This window comes from Lissotriton helveticus, chromosome 4_1, assembly GCF_964261635.1.
Source record: "Lissotriton helveticus chromosome 4_1, aLisHel1.1, whole genome shotgun sequence".
In the NCBI taxonomy this organism is placed as follows: Eukaryota; Metazoa; Chordata; class Amphibia; order Caudata; family Salamandridae; genus Lissotriton; species Lissotriton helveticus.
In genome coordinates, this window is record NC_136063.1 from 2,106,385,086 (window position 1) to 2,106,402,379 (window position 17,294).

Here is a 17,294-nt window from a genome sequence, read left to right on the forward strand (position 1 = left end):
ATCAAAAACAAGAAATCCAGCTTCTTCCGCGAGGCACTGAACAGTGCCAAAAACAGACCGAAGGAGCTCTATAGCATCATTAGACAACAAACCTCCAAGCCAGTGTCCTCATCTGTACAGGCGTCCAAAGAACTATGTGACAACTTCGCCCACTTCTTCAACGACAAGATCGCAAAAATTGAACTATCACTAGACATCAACAAATCACACCCCATGAAGAGCATCACGGCTGTACCTCACGCTCTCTCTCATGGCTCTTCTCTCACCTCCCTGGCTTAGCTTTCACCCCGTTCAAGAAACTGAGATAATCTCGTTGATCTCCACCTCCAAATCATCGGCGCATGTCTCAGACCCCATCCCTTCCCTACTAATCAAAAAAATGAAACACGCTTTTGCACTGCTATGGGGCAAAATCATAAATAGCTCCTTAAAAAATGGAGTGGTTCCTGATTGCCTTAAAATGGGGCAAGTCACCCCCCTGCTGAAAAAACCCGGTCTAGATTCGACAGATCTGAACAATTTCAGACCTGTATCAAACCTCCGCTTGCTCTCAAAAACACTTGAACAATGCGTACTTCATCAACTAACACAGCATCTGGACAACATCAATTATTAGACCCCCACCAGTCCGGTTTCAGAAAAGGTTGCAGCACAGAAACCGCAATTCTGAACATCATGGATGATATACATGGATCACTAGACAAATGCTGCCTCCTCATTCTCCTTGACCTCCCGGCAGCATTTGATACGGTGGACCCAAACTCCTCATCAGGGCTCTTCAAGAAAGAGCTGGTCTCGGCAAGGTAGTTCTCGAATGGCTTTCTTCCTTTATTCATAATCACACGCAAAAAATCAAAATCAAGAGCTTCACCTCTGAAACCCAGCAAGTCAACAAGGGTGTCCCCCAAGGATCGGTGCTCTCTCCACAACTCTTCAACATCTATATGGAACCGCTCTCCAAACAACTCAGAAAAGCCAACATCCGCTTCCACCTCTATGCGGACGATACGCAGATCTATCTGGAAACTACCTCTCTCAAACACATCCAAAGACTAAATGTTGTCCTGAAAGATGTTCAAGAATGGCTGACAAACAACCACCTGAAACTAAATCCAGACAAGACCGAGACACTCCTCATCTCGAACAAGGAGGATAACCCACAAATCACCGAATGGCTAAAGGCTATCGATGCGCTCAAAGGGAATCTTACTCTAGCAGACTCTGTCAAATCTCTAGGCATCACCTTAGACCCAAAACTGAACATGATGAAACACATTAAGAAATCGGCCAAAAGTGCATTCCTTAACCTTAGACTTCTGAACAAAATCAAACCCTACATTCCAACCAAGGATCTCAAACTGGCCACACAATCTCTGGTACTCTCAAGACTGGACTATGGGAACGCAGTCCTAACAGGAATTCCTAAATCTCACCTGGCACCGATCAAAACAACATCACATGCGGCAGCCAGAATGATCACTGGCATCAAAAAATCTGATCATATCTCCCCTGCACTTAAAGAACTCAAATGGCTTCCAGTAGAAATGCGAAGTAACTTCAGAACGGCCTGCCTAACCCACAAAGCCCTCCATACAGGCAAACCCGAATACCTGGCAAAAAAACTCAAAAAAGCAGGCCAATCCAGGAATCTGAGAAGCTCTAACTCCCTCCTACTCATCCCACCTAAAACTAGAAGGAAAAGAGCAGCGGATTGCTCTTTCACGGGAAACGCCCCCAAAATTTGGAATTCCATCCCCCCGCAAATCAGAACCATACCGTCCTTTGTGGATTTCAAAAGTCAACTCAAATCCCTGTTCCTCAACCCTTCTCTTGGTTGTGGGTAACTCGGGACAGACAGCAACCACAGAGCTATGCAACCCCAAAGAATCTTGAAGCCAAAGAAGTTCTGCATTACAATTACGCTCTATACTCTGTCACTTGTTGATTGTTATATCGCTCATATGTCATGTTTCTGTTGATTATACGCTATTCTCCTACTATAAAGCGCTCTGATACCTTAGGGTCTTGACAGTGCAATAGAAGACCTCTTAAATAAATAAAAATTAAATAAAATGTTATTTACCTTTAAGATTATTTTTGCGGTTTTTTACTGTTCGAAGATTAAAATATGCCTCTCACATCCTCCATAAGAGGTGACATTGGCCTATGAGGCTACTATTGTCCTCCTCTGATGTCTGCCTTGGAATCTGACGAATCGACTCCATGATGATGCCAAGAGGATGTTTTGAAAGGGAAGTTTTGTTTGTAGCCACAAGGTGTCAGTATCGTGTAAAGCATTCGACTCTATTCAATGTAACAAAGTTTATATATAGCACATTTGGCCACTTGTCGAAATGTGTCAATGTTTGAATTATAGAGAATATGTAGAGGTAGGTTTGAGCCCTTTCCAGTGCTGTCGATAGACCTTCGCTATGTATCGTGAATCCACCTCAATGATGGACATTTATAAATATCCCATTGAAGGCACACTAGTCGAATCTCTCTAACATGCAACCCCAGACGCCCCTCCAATCACCCGGATACCACGATAATTGTATCAGTTCCTCCGCATTAAAAAAAATAAAAAAATTATGGTGTTCCTTTTTTATTTTTATTATTTTGCATTCAGCCTTGTTTGGAAATTTGCATATTTTTGTCTTTCCACTTCATTGGTTCTTTACTATGTATATTAGTGAGTACTGGGGGGCCAATGCTGCTACTCCTAACAAACATGACGTGCAAAATAGGCCATTCTTAGCCTTGCTTTATTTGAAGGTGCTTCGTGGGTCTTCACAATGCCAGGCCTCCCTGTCTTGCTTCTGTGCCTACGAAAGAAAAACAGTTTAAAAATAATTATACAAATGTAAGGTATTTTTATAGTGCTTTACAGCAAAGAGACTTACAAGAAAATAAATGTGATTGCCAGCGATAACATGATTTTTTTATGCACAGCTTACTAGACACTTAAATGTCTTGTTTTGGTATTATCCATTGCAATGGTACACAATTTACTGATCGTGAAAGAACAAGTTCAGTCAAACTTTCTGGCTTTCAACCCTGTCCACTACTGATCAGTGCAGACGTCGGTAGCGAGCGTTCAATTCACTCAGCCATCGCGCCCCCTGTAATATTGTTAGGGTTACAAAGAACACAGAAATTGAAACACAAGCAATAAATTAGATCCAGCAGGAAACCAAGGTGATAGGAAATAAAGGAACGGTTAGCTGGACTGTAACCAAAAGTATCTAAGAGCTGAATTGAAGAGTAGTGTGCAGAAGTTCCTTTAAGAGGGTGGGATCACAGGTTTCTCTAAAGGTTTGCTGCAGATGAGACATTTTTAGTAGTTGTCTCTAGGAAGTTGGATTTAAACCAGTTGCCATTTTTTTGCAGCTTTTATATAACACGACCTTGACTTAAGGGCATTAGAGCGCTTTAGTATGAGAACCAAAAGTTACCCATTTTTTCGGGCAAAGCAATTTGCCCAGAATCACAGGGTGTTGAGCCGCTTAGTTTAACGTAGGTAGTTCTTGTTCACCTTATAAAAACACACCATAATGTATTTCTAGATAAAAATGCCGGTTCGTGGATTGTTTTACACCACACTTCTGCCATTTCTAAGTGCTGAATATAACAGGCCCTGCTATTACCCATTTCAGTGGCACCTTAACGTGATGCACTTTTTAGAATACTTTTAGTGAATAATTCTGGAAAATTTAATTTACCCAAAATCAAAGTGGGCCTGAGTTTGGTCTCGGTTTCACTTCACAGAAAATTGTGACTGCTGCTTCTTTTCGGCCAACATGATACCCTTGGAAATATTGCAGACATTAAGTGAATCTACAACTAGTAAATTGTTTCTTCTGGGTTATCAGCAAATCGCCTTCTTCCTCTGATCTCAGTTCTTCCTTTGGCTGGTGGCAGAGGCGCGTGCAGGACATTCTTCTCCACTCAGTATGCGGGGAACTTCATCAGATGCTGGGCTTCAGGTCACCTCTTGTTGATTTCCGGTGTCTGCCCTTACACCCAGTGGTGTATTACTGATATTCAAGGCTGTCTGGGCAGTGGTGTCTGTAGTATCTCCTGAAGTGTCATGTCCACTTGTACATGTCTGAGTTCTATGGGGGAGGAGGACTACACATTGAATATGAAAGGAGGAGTCAGACCTCCATGATGCTCATCTGCTCCTGAAGAAGGCCACTTGGGTGCACAATGTTTCTTCACAATCTCCAAGTCACAACTCTTGGCTGCGTGCTTGTACAGCATAGGTTTCATGGCCTTCAGATAAGCAGTTTTACCTAAAACCATACAGATAATGTCTCATATTTTGTTACAATCGGGGATTGTAAGATGCCCCAGTCCTGAGGGAGGTTGCTTGCCTATCTGCACTCTGATTTGTGACAACCCCGCTTCACTCTTCCTAAACCCTACCAACATAATTAAATGATACATGTTTGCAAATTTCCTCACTAAAAATCATGGTAAAGCAAAGGTGTAAATGCTCTACCAGTGTTGCATCACTTTGGTCACCACCTATTGGTGGAAGTCCGAGCTGTGCACTAACAGTTATGAATTTGGGAACTATTCTCACTGCTAAATTGATGCTCAGTTCAGCCAGTAAAAGCAACTCTGTCTATCACCAAAAAGTCATTAAATGCCTTCTGTCTTGTCTCTCTACCTTTCAGCATGCTATGGCACTAAATGCTTTTATGCAGTCTCTTGTAAAATAAGTTTCTTCTAAAAAGTCAGAACAGAAAATCCCTTTGTTCTCGTGGGCATATATATCTGTATATATATAATACATGGGATTCTGTAATCCCTGTATGGATGAATGGCAGTCACTCATTTTTTTATAATCGGCGACTTGTGATGGACCAAGTCACTGATTATAAAGAAAAGATGACAGAACGCGACTATTATATGGTTATTACAGCCGAGTTCTCCCGTCACAATGCTTGCTGAAGAGCCAGCAGCCGATGTGAAAGGCTTGTCAGGTCACTGAGCATAAATACAGCAGCTGTTTAAAGCAACAAACTAAATGTTGCTTTTCTTTCTTGTGCTCTGTTTTAATAGCTTACAATGACTAGCATAGTCAATATGTTAATTTTTCGGTTCCGAACTACGGCTGCTTTTTTTAAACTGACTTGTATTGAACTGTTCCTAATATCTCTTTGCAACAAATATCTAACAGCTTTTTTATGTGTTTAATTTTGCCCTAGAGGTTTTGTTATTCTTTATGTTTGCAAGCATGTTCGCTATTTCATATGATAGAGCTACATCCAACGTTTTAAGTGGTTAGGGGGAAAAGTGATGGTGTGACCATGTATTATATGGGATAAAGTACCCCCTTGTGTACAATGTAAAGATATTGCAAGTCACCTTGGAGTTCGATAACACTATAAAAGAACTCGGCCTTGTGCCTCATGCCTCTATTTTGTTATGGAACTCCTCGGTGACTTGCAATATCCTTATAATGTACTGTGGGGAACTTTATCTCTTATATGCAAATAGAGAGGGGTTTTCTTTCCTAATGCTCAGAACGTTGCACTGACTGGCCACACCCAAGGGACTATTATTTAAACCAATGTGTTTGGTCTATAAGTTATTCTGTACTGGAGTCCTCGGCTACCTTGCCTCCTATAGCAGCACAGCATTTCCAAAAACTGCACAACAGTCCCACAAGCATGCCTGCAGCCCTACTGTTTTCACACCACATCCTTTGTAAAGACCTACATCATCTCCAAACATCATGTTGCACGCTTCCAGGCCCCATTGTGCACTATGTCCCCCAGTGCGCACACATTCACACACTTTTATGATATTGTTTGTAGATGTGTTTCTATAGCCTTCTCCCTCTCCTGGAGTAACTTGGTTATTCAGTTGGTGTTTAGTTATTTTGTGGTCCTTGGACACCATTGATAAACAACACTACTCACACAGGATGCTAACCAGTTACTGTTTACTCCAGGACTCTTAGACAATGCCTTAGAAAACAATCTGTAGAATGTCAATGGTTGACACAATGTGTCACTAATAGGTGCATATTTTAATAGATCCATTTTTTATCAATCATGGAAGGATGAAATGCTCAGTTGTCAGTTCAGGTTCTACTCAGTCGCGGACGGTGCAGGAAAGCGTAGTGGGGTGGTAGTGTGGGGTGCAGTCATCAGACGTCTGAATAGGTTTTATTTATTAATTTTATTCCGTCATCTGTCGACTTCCCCCCCCTCACCCCACCCCACCCCACTTCCTCACCACGCTTACCTGCACTGCCCGCCACTGGTTCCACTCAAATACAAATTGACATTATTATGTGAAATCGTTTGTATAAGGCCTCTTATTACCCTACTTGCAAATCATTGACACAATAGAAGTTTTAAATCTATTTCCTCCTTGGTAGTGTCAGGATTACAAAGTTTGACATCTCGTTCCTCTGTAATATGAGTGGTAAAGATTTGGGGCATTTTTTTAGAGATTGGTGGGCAGGGTACTAGGTCACAACATGGGAGATGTCTCGACTGCCATTTTTAGGGCTCCAATGACTCTAATGCACTTACCATACGCTGCAATGGACATCAACCATGTTTTTGATTGACAGCCCTGTCCAACAAAGTTAGAAACCAAGTCCTTAGTCACCAATATTATTTAAATTTGCTATTTACTGCATAAAATATAAGATTAAACCTAGAGAAAGGGACATCACATGAATTGACTTTGCTTTTAAAAATTATTTTTTAGGGGGTGAAAGGAGATCGTGGACCATCAGGATTTCCAGGGCCCAGTGGTCCTCCGGTAAGTATTTGGGGGTTTGTTTTTTTAAGATTGGGTATGTCTGACACTTTTTCTTAATTTGAGTGTGTATTGTTGCTTTCAGGGACCTCCATGTACTCTGGGAGGTTTTAAAGGTGAACCGGGTGAGCCAGGCAAGAGGGTAAGTAATTAATGTTTAAAGCTGTGTACAAAGATACCTTTTTATGATACTTCCAAAAGGATTTCGAAATGAAATGCCTGTGATGAAGATTCTGCAAGTTGGAAATAGACATGTACCATGGTGTAAAAAAGAATCATAATGGTAGTACTGCTTTTTCAATTTTATACTAACAGTAAAAATATAGTTAGTACTGTAAATTACATAGCACTGTATTATATATAGTCTTGCGTTCAGTGAGGAAAATATAAATGAGATTGGTTTCCCTCCAAAGGCCACATTGATGGTGTAAAATTAGATATATGTTTATTTACTGAACTGTAGCTATGTAAAACAATATATGCCAAATGAACTGAATACTTATTGTAGGTGCTCCTTTTTTTTTGTTGAGTTTTATATAGCGCGAACTAGAACCGAACCGAATCAGTTATCAGAGCGCTTTACATTGCACAAGTTACGTTTTTACATGAGTAAAAGTTTTCCTTGGACACCAGACTAAAATAAAATATTCCAGAGAGTAAAAGACACTTAAATGGAAAAGGCTGATATTACCACACATGCTACACTGATGCAGGCTACTTGCATCTGAGCCACAGAGGCGAGTATCGTGTGTAGCCTGTGTGACTTTGAAAGTGGCTTTGTAATCAACAACTTTTTAAATTATGGGATTGGTACTTTTCTTCTGCCCAGGAAAAACATGATGCTGTAAGACCCGGTATGGAAATCACTAATGAATAAAAAAACAGAGCTTGGCTGAATGAGTCTTATTACAAGAAGTTACTTTGCATTTATGCCTGCTTTAGTCCAATTGTGAATGCCATTTTGATGCATTCCAGGATGTTATGGTGGTTTCTTTTCACCATTAATGGGCCATGGACAAGGTTAAAGGTTTGCCTGGTTAGCTGATTTAGGCTTCTGATAATTGTCTATATGATGAACTGCAAAATCCTTGGTTTGGTGGACCAGATGGTGCACTAGTTTTAAGATTAACTATATCGTAGCTTTATTTTAGTGATTACATGAGTTTTATTCCGAGATAGGAGTATATAGCGTATTGCCAGTACATCATACTACTGATAACGTCACAGTCTCCTGCCTTTTTGTGGCTTTTTCAGTCTGGTGATGTGGGTTATCAATGTAGGGAGCATTATGTAAAAAATGTGGTAGATTTATTTTGCTTGAGCTGGCACAAAGGGCCTGATTTAGATTTTGGCAGATGGGTTACTCCGTCACAATTGAAACGGATATCCCGTCTGCTGAAGTATAAATCCCATAGGATGTAATGGGATTTATATTTCGGCGGAAGGGATATCATTCAGCACTGTGACGGAAAAACCCATCCGCCAAGATCTAAATCAAGCCCTAAATCTTATGATTTTACCTATTAAAATCCCTTTGTTGAATATTCCAATTTGACTGGTGTAATAAGTATTGGGCGCTGTCTATGAATGTGCGGGCAATGATGCCAGACAATGTTTCAAAACTGTATTCTGAGCTACCATTCTGCATTTTTGTATTGTGTTTGTGACTTGTGTTAATTTTTAAAGGGTAAACCAGGCAAAGATGGGGAAGACGGCCCTGCAGGTAATGATGTAAGTATGCTTTCAAGTTATAAAAGGAACATATCCTCAACTAATGTTATGTTTTATTGTCTTTATCACTCATCACTGTTGTACATTTTTCTGGAATAAATCATCCGCCCTTGTACCTTTGTTTTCTCATTAGGGTTCACCTGGTGATCCTGGTCGACCTGGAAGTCCTGGCAGAGATGGTGAACCTGTAAGAGACCCTTATTTCATCTTTGAATGTGATAAATTAATTGCAATATGTTTTGCTATTTTTGTTTAAAGTCCCAATGACTAAACAGTCCACAAAGCAAAATATCAGTCCCGTGTCTACAACATATTCAGAGTCCTGCCTCGGATCTTATTCAAAACAAATCCCAGGCACACAAGGGAACAAAAAAACGATCAAGACTAGAGGACTAAACAAGCATATCAGACACGCAAATCCAGGTATCTGGCACCCAAACGAGAAACATTATGTTGTTTCAAATGTTTAGTTATCATAAAATGAACATTAGTTCTAAAAGACTTGCAAACTTGCAGGAGCGATCCCCATGCAACAGCACTTTAGTTTTAGTTCAGACAATTGTTTCTACGATTTTATAGCTTTTAGAAAACTCAGTTAGCCCTGTAACCTTTCCTTTTTTCTATTCCTTTTTTATACATGGAAAATGTAGTATATTGTAATGATTTTAATTAATTGAACATTAAAGAAACACTAGTCAACAGTGCCTTGATATTACAATATTATATAGAAATGCGCGAGAAACAAGATAAAGGATGGTGGATCTCTTCTCCAGGGCTGAGAGACCAAGAAACAAGTTTGGATACAATAGTAACGGACTGAAACTAAAGAACTATTTAAACAGGAACAGAATGAGTCTGCAACATAGTGGCTGTACGAGTGATAATATAGGGAAAGTTTGCCCTGTCACCTTGAACAGATACATACCGTTGACCATGGATAGCAGTACAGAAGTATAAGGCGGAATTGGTCAGATGAACAAAAGCAGATATATATAAAGCTGTGTGATTAATATTATTATAGATGCATAGGGTCCCCGATTGAATTCATACTTTAACAAATTATAAATTTCATGTTGGGGCAACCCCTCAACAGCAATTCTCTTTAGGAGATAGCAATATATGACCTTAAAATGATTTATTTCACTTTCATTTCATCTGAGAAAATTAGGCCTGAATAAGAATGCTAATTATTTGTGTTTTTTTGACTGAAACTCATGAACTCCCTCTTGAGTGGTGGATCTCCTAACAGCTTTGTGTTTGACTGTGTATGACATCTTAAACAATACATTTTATTCTAGATGCAAATTTTTCAGGCTATGCAGAGTAAATCTAGACGTAGGTTTCAGCTGGAGTTAAAACAATCTAAAAATATTTACAAGGAAAACTACATTGAATTAAGTTCAAGCCATAACTAGGCAGAAGTGTTGAAAATAGGACACGGAGTTCGCTGAAGTGTTTAAAATATAGGACACAATGATGCAGTTTAAATATGTTTCCTGTTGTCATGCCAGAGGACGATCAAAGCTTAAAAAAGGTTAAGCATATTGTGATGAATCTATTTCCGGATCTATTACTTCTTGCACAAGAGTTGGTCACTTGATTGTCTTATTTGCATCCAGAGGACACGTGTTCTCCTAGCAGACACTCATGGAAAATCAAAAACCTAGGAAATAGGATTCATTTTTCTTAGCTATATAATTAGACATTAGCCTAAAAAAAGAATATGACAAGCTACTTCAAAGACGGGATCTGTACTCTCGTTCAAAACAGAGGTGCAGAGAATGCTGCAAATCAATTGATCAAGATGAAGCTAGTGATTTTGGGAGCTGGATGGTTCCAGGCAAAGCAAATAAATCACCCTACCACATTACCGATGAATCCTCTTCATAATATTGTGCAAGTTTGGGCATAGATGTACCTTAGGACTCCAGTGTGTGTCCTTCATGGAAGGCTAGGTAGCTGTGCTGTGTTGATGATGAGTTTCTGTTTTGTTATGGTTGCAACAAAGCAGATTCCTCAAAAAAGGTGATAAGTTTCTCTAACAAAATGTTACCTATTCATTGTGAACACTACACTAGTTCAGGAATAGTAGTGAAATTTAGAGTAATTGCACTACGTCTCATTGGCCCACAGCATTTAATTCAGACTCTGAACAAAACCTTTCTTTTTTTTTTACATGGACATTCTAGAAAGTGATCTAAAGCGCTAAAATGATGGGCCATTCACAAAAATAACGAGTCTGACATGTTGAGTAAATCATATAGACACCACAGCAGCAGGTATAATTCAGATTTAGAGTGTGGTGGATAGGTTACTCCATCACAAACATGCTGGAAATCCCTTACATCTTACTGCAAGCGCTGCCGGATATATGGCATTCATGAAACCAAGCCAACCATTGAGATGGTAACAGCCAAGACCTCAGAATCTGAACTTTTAATTTGTAATTGTATTTGTAGGGGTTGTAGGCTCTGGGCTTACCTCAGTTTGCAGTAGCATATCAAGTGGGCTGTAATGCAAAGGGTTGCCTGTTTTATGAACTACTCCCTTTTAATATTGGTGTTTGCTGCCAAATTGTATTTGCTTTCCAAATTTGTTTCTGTGCAAATAAGTTTCACATTTTTGACGCATGTATGATGTCAATGAAGATTGAAATGTACTTCTTGACCTAAGGACCTAAGGACGAGTAACTAAATAAAGTTAATATACGCCAAGATCTCCACTTCACTTCATTTTCTGAAGGTGGGAGCAACATACAGATTTTAGGCACAGGATTTTGTAATTCATCATAATTATTGCATACCTAAAGCTCATTATAGTATGCCTAATGTTGAGGCTGCCAGCAGTCTCCATTCATGTCTGGACTATGGAACAACTGCTGTCTGTTTAGCTGCTGTGTCTAAATGTTGAAACTTGCTCCCACTTCCCCTATGTGGCAAATGTAATCTTATAACATAAGAAAACAACACAGGTGGCCTCTGGATAAAGCGCAAAAAGCATTTCCAAGCGTATTAGTATGTTCAGGTGCATCTGATATCATGCAAACATAAAGATGATCTGCAGCCTGTAGCTAGCTGGCTCTTTATGTAGTGGGCCAAAATGAGTTACACTGTGTAATGAGTGCAGCCTAACCCAAGTTGGCTGACAGAGGCACAAATGACACCCCCAAATGCTCTCTTTTGTGGTAGTGTGGGCAAGCAGTTAGGCTTATCAGAGGGTAGTGCTAAGCATTTGTAGCTCACACAAAGGCAGTAAGTTACACACATACTCAATAACGAAATCCGACACCAATTTATAAAAATATCACTTCTTTTTACATGAATTTAGATACCAAGATACTAAGATCATAAGTACTTTTCTATTTAGAACTTTTTATGCATTTCAAGTCATTTTATCCTATTGGGGATACGTGTATTGCATTTGGGCACTTATCACAACTTACGGGACCCTTCTCCATCACTTGAGGTGAGTATGGGGCAAAGTCCAAGGCTTAAAAGAAAAAAGTCCCTGAGCTTAAGGATATCATTTTAATCATAATGTATCCAACCTGAGGCGTCTGTGCCTCTCAGTATCAGATTTAAGAAGTGACCATACACACTAACACAAACTATAATGTTTTACAAAGTAATGGCTAAACGTCAGTATAGTGACTCTGAAACAATGTCCCAGAAGCAAACAACATAAAAAAACTCTAGTGAGTACCAGAAAATTAAAATCATCAATTTATTTCTTAAAAAGATATATGCATAATACAGTCTACACAATACATGAAATTGCTACAAAATACAATTAAAAACCAAAAAGTCGACGCGGCGTTTCGGTGTCTTGAGTGGATAGGTACACCTTCTTCAGGACGGTTTTTATTAAAATAAAATTCACTAAAAAGAAAAAATCACAATTAAAATTCACTTCTAGCAGAGTCCTATAAGTACTGACGTTCACATTTATGGTTAAACTTTATTGCATCTATGCCATTACACTTAACCAGTAGTCACTAAACTATCAATTATATCACCCTTCTAGGGTGATAACCATTATTTTAAAAGAATGTTTATGGCGGACCCCAAGAGAGAGCCTCAGATTCTTATAATCACTTGGGCCATGATTGTTCACCACATATATCAAATCGAGATTTATGAACACTGTTGTATTTATACAAATCGTAATATCACAGCATACCTCGTGGTTTGAGGAATTCTAGGTAACAAATATTCCCTTGATGATATGGCTTCTTATTCCTTTAGCAGCATATCTTGCATAATTTGGCAAAGATTTTTTTATACAATTTTTTCTTCACCTGAAGAGTAAATTTCATTCCATAATTAACTCCAATTTCTTGTTTATATACAATCTATTCACTTATTCTATGTATTATAAGTTCATACCTGAATTCGAATATTGCAACACTCGTAAAAAAACGTTGTACCAGGGGTGACCACCGTATGGGATATTTTTTAAAAACAGGTACAAGTTTCCTGAAAATAGACAGAAATGCACAATGTTTTGTCTAAACCGTTCTCTTAATGAAGAATAAACTTAAGTCTCATTGTTAAATTCAAAGCCTCTGTACCTTTTTAATAAAATGCTAACTGCAGTCCCGTCTTATGTATGGGAAGGCTTGCTGTTGATGTGCCGATAGGAAGGGTCATGAAATATGCTTCCTTCTGCCGTTTGGCGGATATGTCCGTAGTCACTATTTTGATCTTTTGAAAGAGATGACCCCAGAGTCAATTATAAATATCTAACGACTTTATATTTCTTTCACTAATTTTGACTACGTTTACACATCCCTTTCTATTATGCCTTTTTCTCCACTATACTGACGTTGAGCCATTACTTTGTAAAACATTATAGTTTGTGTTAGTGTGTATGGTCACTTCTTAGATCTGATACTGAGAGGCACAGACGCCTCAGGTTGGATACATTATGATTAAAATGATATCCTTAAGCTCAGGGACTTTTTTCTTTTAAGCTTATCCACCCTGTCCCATATCGGTTCAGAGGGTACCTCCCTTTTTGTGTTTTGGCAAAGTCCAAGGCCACACCAAGAGGTCACCTTGAGAGGTTCTGCGGTGTGCGAGTGCAGAGGTGTGTTACGGCGTCAGGTGCCCCATCCACTTCAATGGGAAAAGATCCGGTCAGAAAGAAGCTGAAAGCTGAGACTGGGGGCCCAGTCTGAGGGAACCCACAGGGGGGATCGACCCTTGAAATGCTCGGGCACATAGGGACACTGTTTGTCCACTTCTCCTCGTGCTGTCGGGCTCAGGTGCAGTGGCGTCTTTTGGCATTTGGTTCGGTGCTGCAGTCACTCGTGGTTGAAGGGGGCCTACAGAAAGAGTTTGCTGGAGGTACTGAAAGTCCAGTTTGGCCAGACACATGGACGGGCTCGGCTTTTGTGGGTCTCAGGACCCCGTGGCCACCCTCATCTCCCTCGGCCTCGGGCTTTGGGGCACAGGAGCAGAGGCACTTTAAGGTGTTTGGTGGCTGTGGTTGGAGGCTCTCTCTTTGCCTTTGGTTCTGCACGAATGGGCAAACTGGACAGCTGGGCTACTCTTGGTGTGGATCTCACTGCCCATAAAGTCCCGCGATGTGCAGGACAGCTTTCACCAACCTTGGTGCCAGGACTAGGCACAAAAAGCCTTGGCTAATGCTAGGGTCCTGTACCCCAGGTATTGGTACTAGCGCCTCTGGTCAGTCCTGGCGTCTCCACACTTGGAGAGAATACAGATCTGTTCTGTGGTAGCACAGCTACCTCTTCATTGGTGGATGCAGCATTGGTAGTTGGCAGGACGGTGAACCAGACCTTGCTTCTTTTGGTGCCTGCGGCTGCAAGGGAGTAGCTCCTCTACTCCATGGGAGTTTCTTTGGTGATTGGTGAGGCACTGGCATCTTGGAGTCTGCTCAGCCGCAGGATGAGTCAGTTGCTACACCAGGGCTAGGTGCAGCAGGCAGGCTGGCAGGGTTGGCCCCAAATCATTTGTGTCCCTCGGTTCTCGGGTCCCTTGAAATCTGAAGTCCTGTTATCAGAGGGTCTCCTAAATACTCAATGTAGGGGCGTTAAGAGGAGTGAGGGGTAGTAGCCAATGCACCACTTACCCCTGGGGTCACTTCACCCCCTTGATGACCAATTCCTTTGGGGGAGTGGCCATCACCCTGTCCCAGAATTCCTAATTCTATCACACAAAATATGGTGGGATTTCTAAAGTCGTGTTCACTTCCAGGTGTGTCCAGCCTGGCATTACAACATGTCTCCTGCATAGCTAATTTTCCCAAAGGGCTCTGGAGGGGATTGGCAGACCCTCACCTCTGAGGGAAGCCAGAATTGCATACCAAAGCTCCCTGCCTTGGAATGCTAATTTACCAGACTTTCCTGGAGGAGCGGGTGATATCACCTCTTCCCAGAACAGACATTTTTTCTGTCCTCTGAGAGCAGGGCTCTCACCTCCTAGGGGGTCAGAAACTCGTATGTGCGGGCAGGCTCGACTAGACCAGTCACCCAGTACACTAGAGTACCTCAAAGGTACTATCTGGGGGCATGTATTAATAAATCCATCATTGGAATCAGTGTGGGATTATTAATAAGCGGTGTTTGATAACAAACACTATCTGTTTCAGTGAATCCATTATGTAACCGGGAAAGTCCTTTTGACCAGTGCCCAGTACTATCTAGCAATATAACTAGACATCACAGTAGCATACCCTCTCATGCAGCTATGTCCTCACATAAAATATATTGTACCCTGCCTTAGGTCTCAAAGCAGTGACTTTACCCAGACACACAGGAGAGTGTCATGTCATGTTTTCATTCATGGTTTACACCATGTCACGCAGCCTGCGACGGCGGTCTGTGTGGAATTTGTATGTGTTTCCCTTAGGGTGGTACAAGGTATGCTGCAGCCCTTGGGGACTCTCTCTAGTACCCATTCCCTAGGTATCTGGAGTACCATTTACTAGGGACTTACAGGGGTGCTAAGGCCCTTTGCCAATTGTAGTGCAATTAGACAACACCTTGCTTTAGGGAAGGAGCAATGGCACTGAGGTCTGGTTAGCAGGCCTCAGTGTACAGCCAAGAGTGGAAAATCAGCATCTAGTAGCTAAAAAGGGGGCAACAAGTGGGGGGTGAGGTCGGTGGGCAACTATAACAAAAGCCCAGTTCTCTACAACATGGCACGCAGGGTTAGTGCCATGTTGTGTTTTCACCTTTTAGGCCACCCTGTCATACAGCTGCAGTGGCAGTCTACATGGGTTTGGTGCTGTGTCCCTTAGAGTGGCACAATATATGCTGCAGCTCTATGGAACCCTGTTTTGTACCCATGCCTTAGATACCAAGGGTAACACTTACTCTGACCTTACAGAGATGCTAAAGGCCTGTACATTTGGGGAGCAATTGACCAGTGAACTTGTTTTGGAGAAAGAGCACTGACACTGGGTACCTGGTTAGAAGGAAACCATTGCACTTTAGTCAAAGTTGCATCAAATACTAGGCAAAAACTAAGGGGGCTACTGCACTAAAATCCCAGTTTCTTACACAGCCAGACAGAAACCCCAAAACAAATTGCAGCTAAACAATGCAGTCATATGTGTTTTCAGAAATCGTGTAGGTTTTTATTACCTATGCAATGAAAAGTGGCATCTTCTCCATGAAATAGCAGTCACCATGTAAGAAGGCAAAAATCTTTATAATGTTGTCAGAAAATGATTCGGGTGGATGGTAGTCTACCACAAGGAGTAAAGTCAGTACCTGTTACGCTATGGCACAGAGTAGACAGGCTTATGTTAGAGAAAATGTCTAAAGCATTTTGAAGTACCAAAACAGTTTAAAAGTCAAAAACATAAAAGAATAAAAACTCAACTCCAATTCATAACAATAGAGTCAATTCTAATTTAACAAAATGACACCAAAATAACAAATATCCAATAACGGCAAGCACAGATATAAATTGTTAAAGATTCAAGAGAAAAAGCAGCAAGAAAAATAAACCAGCAATCAGTAACCACTGTTTGCTGTTGACCGGGGCCTCAGTGCTATTTCAGATTGACCGTGCTGGACTCCCAAGCAGGTTCATCCTGGTAAAAGATTTTAGCTTCTGACTTAGTCTCTGAAAAGGAAGTCAAAATACTCCAGTGGAACCAGACAGAAGGCTGTATCCAAGAAAGTCTTTTTTTTTTATAAACAAACTTTTTTGCATTTTGTTAAGACATGCCAGTAATCACAGCAACAAATGATTAACAGTGCTTAAGCAAATCATGTTACCTAGAGTTCCGGTCAAGTCATATATGTTACAGGATATGTCATTATCGTGGAAACAAAAAAAAAAATGTACTCTATAAACCCCACTGTCCCAACCAATTGACCACGTTTCAAGTAAGTGCTCTTAAAGCCAGATAGCTGTTGGGCGAGGTCCCGTTGAAATAGTTAGTTAGTTTCAAGAAAAGTTCGAATTTGCACCCAGGGAACATCACTCATCAGACGGATACTTTTCGCACCTCGCCCAGTCAAGATATTTTTGTTCTGACATTGTCTTTTTTTGGGGGAGCTCAGAATCCTCCAGGTGAGCTAGACTGAAGAGTATATCCTTGAATTTGAAAGTCACGCCAAAGTTGGACAGCCTTATCGCAAGTATCTACTGAACAGGTTTATTGTGCAGCAAAAATCTCTAAGCGAAGCCAACTAGCTGTTCTTACCCAGTGATGTTGGACCTTGACTGTATAGGCATGGATGGTTGGTCCAGATTTCAGAATAAGTCCTTCTGGACACACTAAGGCTCACAGGGCCT

General features: G+C 40.8%; 1 protein-coding gene across 1 annotated transcript in view; it reads left to right on the forward strand.

Moving 5' to 3' along the window:
* The window catches only part of COL4A5 (collagen type IV alpha 5 chain), a 433,650-nt gene that overhangs the window by 177,641 nt on the left and 238,715 nt on the right, over positions 1-17,294 (forward strand). The window contains exons 14-17 of the mRNA XM_078688785.1: positions 6,736-6,789; positions 6,872-6,928; positions 8,473-8,517; positions 8,651-8,704. Coding sequence (XP_078544911.1) covers positions 6,736-6,789; positions 6,872-6,928; positions 8,473-8,517; positions 8,651-8,704 — 210 coding nt within the window. The remainder of the gene's footprint in view (positions 1-6,735; positions 6,790-6,871; positions 6,929-8,472; positions 8,518-8,650; positions 8,705-17,294) is intronic.